Genomic DNA, 7160 nt, shown 5'->3' with positions numbered 1-7160 from the left:
GCTGCTGTACCTGCCGTGCACCTGGAGCATCGCCTTGGCGGCCGAGCCGGGCTGCCTCCCGGACTGGCACATGCTGTCGCTGTTCGGCGCCGGAGCGGTGCTCATGCGGGGAGCCGGCTGCACCGTCAATGACCTGTGGGACCGTGACTATGACAAAAAGGTGCAGGAACCCCCGTGGCCTTGCAGAGACCGGGGGAAGTGGCTTCCTGGGTATTAGCTAAACATAGGGTCCAGCTTCACCAATGATTCCCTGATGAGTGCAGGCATAGGCCTCCCGGTTAAGAAATTCCTCTGTGTGCAAATAATTTGTCTACCTGCCTTCGTTTCCTCCAAGAATAGTAGAGATATTTTTATTTTGTATAATATTTCTCTGTCTAGGGCTGTAGTAAGTGTTCTAGAGTACTTACCTCTGTGTAAGGTAAAATGCACGGTGTCAGGTGTAAGTAGTACTTGAACAACTTTTCAACTTTGTTTTGCACGACAGAACAAAATAAATAACACTTCTTGGCTACACTTGGTAGTTATGACCTACCCAAGAAACTTTCACCGTCCCCCACCCCCCCAGTTCAGAAGCAGGGTTGCCTGGAGCTTTGTTAGTGTCTTCCCGAGAATGGCTGTTAAGAGTACCATGCCCAGCCCTAAGCTAATCTCCTTCTGTTATGTTGGTTTTTAAATCTCCCTTTTGTTCAGAAGAGGGCAACAGGCAGTGCCCGGTGTCAGGTGTTGGAATGTGCACAGGTACGGGCTTGGAGGGGGATTGTCGTGGTGAGGCGTCGCTGTTTGCTTCTCGTGTTTTCTGTTCCTCTCTTGTTCCCCTGGTTTGGGTTTCGGTGCTAGCAGGAGGCAGGACAATGAGCCGATGCGGGATGTGGAGTGCTGCTTTTGGCACTGCTCTATCTGTGCAGCTGGGAGGACGAGGAGTCAGTGCGGGTGTTGTGGCAGCTTGGTTTAGGGTTTGGAGGTTATTACCAACTATGTATGTTAACAATATTTGACAAAGTGGGGTGTGTGATTAGTAAAGCAGAATTTTCATTATAGTTCAGACTTACGTGTGTCAGTGTGATGTTGTTAGCTGCAAAGTTTAAAAAACGCCTTCGCAGCTCTTTCTTACACACCTGAAAAGATTATCTTCAAAACAAGTGTGAAGGAGCTTGGGTCTAGCAGGATGTTGGCTTGTGTTGGTGATGGTGGTTTGGGGGTTTTAGATTTTATGTTACTGATTATTTGGTGTTTTCTTCTCTTTAAATGAAACAACCTGCGTTGATTACAAGTGCAGTGGAATTGGTCACAAATATATAAGTGGATGTTAAACTGCAAAAGCAGTATTTGACGTTTAACGTAATCTGATGGAGGGGGAAACAAACTAAAGGACTTTATTTAAATCCACGTTATTAAAGCATATGCAGAATTTGTATTCTGAAATAAATATTTATACATACATAGTATTTGGTAAAAAGTTGGCTTTCAAACCTCTTCATGTAGACTCAACACAATTTTCATCAACATGCAAAACTTTTGTCTATTTTTTTGTCTATTCTAACGATGGTTGTGTGTTCTGGAAGAGCCCTGCTCCTGTATGATATTTTGCATGGTAATCTCTGTCAAGTGTTTAAGCACAGAAGTGCTGCTCAGAATCGGAATAGTTAGCTCATGGTTTTCTAAGTCTGTTTTTTTTTCCTCAGGTAATAGAATTCATATACTGGCGCTTTATTTCTGCTCTGTTTTTTCAAGCCTGCATGCTTCTATTACAAATGCCGCTGGTTAGAAATACAGCTCATGTCCACGACGATGAGCTAGGTCTGTGTCATTGGAAGAACCCCATCTCATGCCTCCGTGTCCTGTCCCTCTTTATTCTTCTGCTTATATGCCAGTGCTGTGAGTTTTAGTTTTAAGATGCATGGAGATGTTGGATTTGGTATTAACATTATTCTTCCAATTTTTAGGTTTCAAGGACAGCCAGTAGGCCCCTGGCAGCTGGAGATATCTCCACTTTTCAGTCCTTCGTTTTTCTTGGGGGACAGCTCAGCTTGGCGCTTTGTGTGCTTCTGTGTCTGAATTACTATAGGTGATGTATAAGTTATCTTCTGCTTTATAAAATTTTGTTCCAAGTCCAGAGTTAAGCACAGAGTTTTTCAGCAGAAAAGCTGTTGGGGTCAAAGGGAGGAGGTTATTACTCACGTAATTATATTTGAAGTAAAAAAAATCGGTTTAGTACCATGTACGAAATGTACCATGTACAAGTACCATGTACTTGTAGTGCTGCACTAGATCTTGTGATCCTTAGATTGGCAAACAATAAACCTCTTGGTACTTCTTACAGTATCGTTCTGGGAGCATCCTCTTTGTCCCTTGTGATCACCTACCCTCTGATGAAAAGAATAACATATTGGCCACAGTTAGTTTTGGGTGAGATGGAAATATTTTTACTATTTTTTGCTTCAGCTGTAGTTTTTGGGGTGTTTTATAAATTAGTAATTGAACTTCATAAAAAAAAAATCTGTTATGGACTAAGTTCTATTGTGCTAGAAGCTTCTTAAACTATTTATAACACATAAAAGGGTTGATATTTGGGTGTAGTGTTTTTTTTAAATCAGTTCCTTGTTTTGATGGAGTGAGGGGAGGGAAAAGGGGAGGGAGGAAGTAAATACTTATCATCTGAGAATCAGCTTTAGTTTCAGGATTATCTCAAAACCTTTCTTAATCATGCATTTGTCCTGCATTCAGTCTTCAGCCTTTAAAACAACTTCTGTGCAGAAACTGCTTGTATTTCAAGCTGAGCTGCTAAAACATACCTTTGTATCTCAGCCTTCACATTGCAGCTGCCTTCAGGTTTTTCAGCTGAAGCTGTCATCCTCAGCCTTGCATAGGTGGCTGCTGTACACCCTGTTGTTATCAGTTGTACTGACATCTTTTGTTACACTGACATCTAAACGCTTCAACTTTAGACCTGTCGTTTGAGTACACTAGAATATTCCTGTGCAAATGTTTCCCCATGCTAACGAAGTTAGATTTAAATTGGAGGAAAATGCATGGCTATCCACGCTTCTCCTTGTATGTCCAGAGTATTTAATGTCAAATTACTTGTGTTTATTACCTGCTTGAAAATAAGTGGTAGAAAAATAGAGATGCCAGTGTTGTACAAAAAAAGCTGCTGATGTGATATACACTGGAACAAATAGTATTTATTTCTATAAATAAATGGTCCTGGCTATCTCGTAACTATTTTTCTTTATTTTACTCTCTGTGTGTTTTTAGGACTTACGTTCAATTGGGGAGCCCTTCTTGGCTGGTCTGCCATCAAAGGGTCATGTGAGTGGTCTGTGTGTTTGCCCTTGTACATGGCTGGAGTAATGTGGACGCTGGTATATGATACCATTTACGCACATCAGGTAGAGTAACAGTGGGAGATTTCGGGTATCTGTGTCGTTTTGTGTGTTTAATTTACAACTTTGTTGTCAAACGGTAGTACTAACCTGTGGCAGTTCTCCACCCTCAGCTGAGCTAAAACAGCGACAAAGAAACCCCACCCTTGCACCTTTTATTGCTGTTTGCAGATGCTTTACATATGAGGTAGAGAGCTGGAAGTATAACACACTTGGTGTGCTTACACATTTGCGTTGGGTAAATAAATTTGACATCCATGTTAGCTCTTGGCTGCTAAAGCAGCTTTAAGGATCAACCTTCTAATTTAAATTTTAATGCAGAGACCTACAAAAGCACTTAAACTGGGTTCCTAATATGAAGCACTGGAAACCTAAGCAGGAGTTCCCCTCTTATTTTCCTTACGAAGTGGCAGTTGGATTGTGAATTTTATGCTAGTTCATCCTTTCATTCTAGGATAAGAGGGACGACACCTTTCTTGGTGTGAAGTCAACAGCGTTGCGATTCAAGGAGGATACGAAGCAATGGCTCAGTGGCTTCAGCCTTGCGATGATCCTGTGTTTGTGCATGGCAGGAATGAATTGTGGCCAGACGTTCCCATATTACTCGGCTGTGGCTGCTGTAGGAGCTCACCTAGCACACCAGGTTTGATGGTTTTATTCATACTTTTTCCATGGGGGAGTTCTCAATAAGAAATCGGAGTGGTTTTCAACTTCCATCAATTCACCAATTCCCTAAAAAAAACCCAATTCCTGTAAAGAGAACTGAAGTCTTCTGACAATAAACTTGCTTCTCTTAAGCAGACCTTTTACTTGAAGAGACCTCCAGGTACAGACTGTCCACAGACTGGAGGGTACTGGTTTTCATCTGTTCCTAACTGCCTCGTGTTATGTTGTGATCTCAAGGGAATGATTTTCTTCTCACTTCCAGCAGCAGCTGCAGCTAGATCCACCTCAATATCCTGCAAGACTCTGCAATTTTTGCTGTTCTGCTACAGCTCTTGCTATGTCCGGTGCATGTATTCTGAGATTGCTGGTATACGGACTACAGTATCAAGGTCACATGCAGGCCTTTTTTTTTATAACATGCTGTACAGTAGCTATATGAAAATTAACATTGCATGCTCTGTCTCAGAGATGTTTAAGTTTACATCTAAATAATTATTCTGTACTGTGGTCTGGAGCTTCAGCCTGGGATCTGACAATATGACAAAATTACGTATGACCTGTTCACCACCACCTGTAGCAGATGTTAATATTACAATTTTGTGGTGATTGACAGTTCTAATTCACAGTTCTTTTTGTAGCAGAGTACAATCCAGTTCTTTTTTATAGTTGTATTAGATTAAAAATTTTAATGAATAACAGAAAGAAAGAAATTCACTTTGTCAGTAAAGGAAGCAGATAGGATTTTGTTACCCTGGTCTTTCTGAATCCTAACAACTGTGTTGTTGTAGTGACAAGTCTGTCTATATGAAAGTTAACTGCTGGTCTTGATAGGAGAGTCACAGCAAAGAGGTTTATTGCAAGTAGTAAAACTGTCGACAGTCTTAAGAAGTTGAGTCTTTAAAGCACATTAGACTGACGTTACACTTGAATGAGGGGAGCTCATGCAGGTGGTGGATATTAAACATACCTCGGCGTAAGAGAACTCTTGTGATGATGTATCTGGTCAGCCACTGCTTTTCATAGTGATTGTGCATGGAAATCTCTGAGGGACAGAATCCTGCATCCTGCTGCATAATCATTTGCAATTTGAATTGTCAGACAGTCTTACATTGTAGTTTTGGCACAAATGGAAATGCCTTTTGTGCAATGAGCGTTTTCGCAAGTGAGAATGCAGACCTGTTGAATGGAAGTGGGGAAGAGTGCGAGCAGTTGTGTAGATTGCCAGAGTCACAAGAGCAGCCTTGTTCTGCGTGCCATGGAATAGCTTCTTTATGCGTGATTATTTTAATACTAGATCTGCCTTAACATTCCCATGCTTATCTTCTTGCTCAAGATCTCTGAATGCGTGCTTAACTGACTCGAGTTTAGAAAGCGGAGTAACCTGCATGAGCGGCAGGTTTTCATTAATTCATTGAGTTTGTGCCTGAAGCAGAGTAATCTGGGTCACGAAGATGTCAAATTCCTGTCCCACTGAAGAAGTTCATGTATGGAAATATAACTTATTTTGTTTGCTTTGCATTTCTGAAGATTTACTTCCTGGCTTAGCTGCTGCTGGGTTTTATTGGTCCATTGAGTGTTTTCAGTTCCCTGTGCTTTGAGGGTCATGAGAAGTTTTTAAGGGTGTGGATAACATCATGTCTTAGAATGTTCGTGGCAATGTTTCAGATTATTTGATCAAAACCCAGCCATGTTGTCTCTGTACAACTGCAAATGCCAGAGGAACAGGTTTCCCACAGAAGGTTTCACTTCCTTCACTCGGGTGTGTTTTGTTTTTCATTCTTCAAAGGCTGAATTGCAAGGTTTGAGGCTTTGGAGGTTCTTTCACTTTATTTGCTTAACATTTCCTTTTGTCATCCTTCTCGAGTCTTTTGCACCAAGTTTTGTTTCCAGCATCTTTGCTCTTGCTGCAGTGTGTGGGTTTTTTCACCTTTAGTTCTGACTCACAGCAGGACACTGCCATGCTGGGCAAGCCTTGCTTCTAGTTGTTGTTGCAGGTGTCTGGGTTCCTGTTTTGTCGAGGGTTGAAGGGATATGGTTAAGAGTGACTGAACTAAGCCAGTCCTCTGTGACTAGGCAGGGCCAGTCGCCTTCCTGTCTGTGCATTCCAGTTAGCCTGGTTTATGGCTGATGACTCTCCAGTGCCTTATCTCTGCTGAAACACGGAGCAGCACCTTGCAGCCGAGATTTAGAGGTGCAGGAAGGTTTTGGGGGGTTTTTATTTTTATTTAAAGTTTGATTGAAGAATTCAGTGGCTACCTACTGAGGAAACTCTCAAAAAGGCTTCTTTACATGCCCAAATATTTTTACATTCTTAAATATCAAATCAGAGATACCAGTGTCCAGGCTATTTATATGGTCCTGCATTGAGGGGGTCTGGGAATTATGTTCATATGTGATCCTCGACTTTTCTACAGTATGTTGAATAAATCTGTCAAGTAAACATGGGTGCCAGTTGTGAAAAAAAATCCTTTGTAAGCACAGAGTATTCCTCTTTATTATGGAAGTAAGGGTAGGCTATAGAAGTTGAGATCCACTTTCTGAAATTACAGACCTTTATGTGACTTTTTGTGATGTGTCAAATATTTATGAGTCTGTAGAATAATAACGCTAGAATGTTATACTGTCCTTTTGCAGATTTACACTGTGGACATAGACAAACCTGAAGACTGTTGGAAAAAATTTAATTCAAATCGTAATGTAGGAGTTCTGCTCTTCACAGGGATTGTGCTGGGAAATCTGTGGAAACGAAAAGACTCAAAAAATGTAGAAGACCCTTTAGAGAACAGGTAGTTGAAAATACTATAAAGACTGATATTTTATTCCAGCTAAAATTCAAGTACTGTAAGAAGGAAAACATTTTTATCAGAACTATAGCTGCTTTATACTGTTGATTTATAAAAGCTGGTGAAAACATTCTTGTTTCTAGAAACATGCAAATGATATTATCCTACAATGCAAGTTTTGATTATCCTTAAATGACTTCAACCTCTGTAGAATCTTCAACAAGTGAAGTTGCTCTGCTGGTCCTGTGTAGTACAAACAAATTTCTGTCACGCTGTCAAGACTGTGAGCCCAGGATTTTTTATGAAACATGTCTCTTAGTGACAGCAT

At 41.0% G+C, this 7160-nt stretch overlaps 1 protein-coding gene across 1 annotated transcript; it reads left to right on the top strand.

The window, feature by feature from the left end:
• Positions 1 to 4: 4 nt before the first annotated feature.
• On the top strand, positions 5 to 6909 carry COQ2 (coenzyme Q2 4-hydroxybenzoate polyprenyltransferase; the record flags this gene model as incomplete). Its single annotated transcript, XM_010142364.1, has 6 exons — positions 5 to 160; positions 1944 to 2065; positions 2321 to 2406; positions 3256 to 3389; positions 3838 to 4026; positions 6684 to 6909. Coding segments are annotated over 6 exons (843 nt in total), but the record flags the coding sequence as incomplete, so codon positions are not given.
• Between the last annotated feature and the right edge of the window lie 251 nt (positions 6910 to 7160).

This window comes from Buceros rhinoceros, unplaced genomic scaffold (genome assembly GCF_000710305.1).
Source record: "Buceros rhinoceros silvestris isolate BGI_N320 unplaced genomic scaffold, ASM71030v1 scaffold13238, whole genome shotgun sequence".
In the NCBI taxonomy this organism is placed as follows: Eukaryota; Metazoa; Chordata; class Aves; order Bucerotiformes; family Bucerotidae; genus Buceros; species Buceros rhinoceros.
The sequence above is the reverse complement of the archived record's forward strand: the minus strand, read 5'-3'. Positions and strand labels throughout refer to the sequence as shown.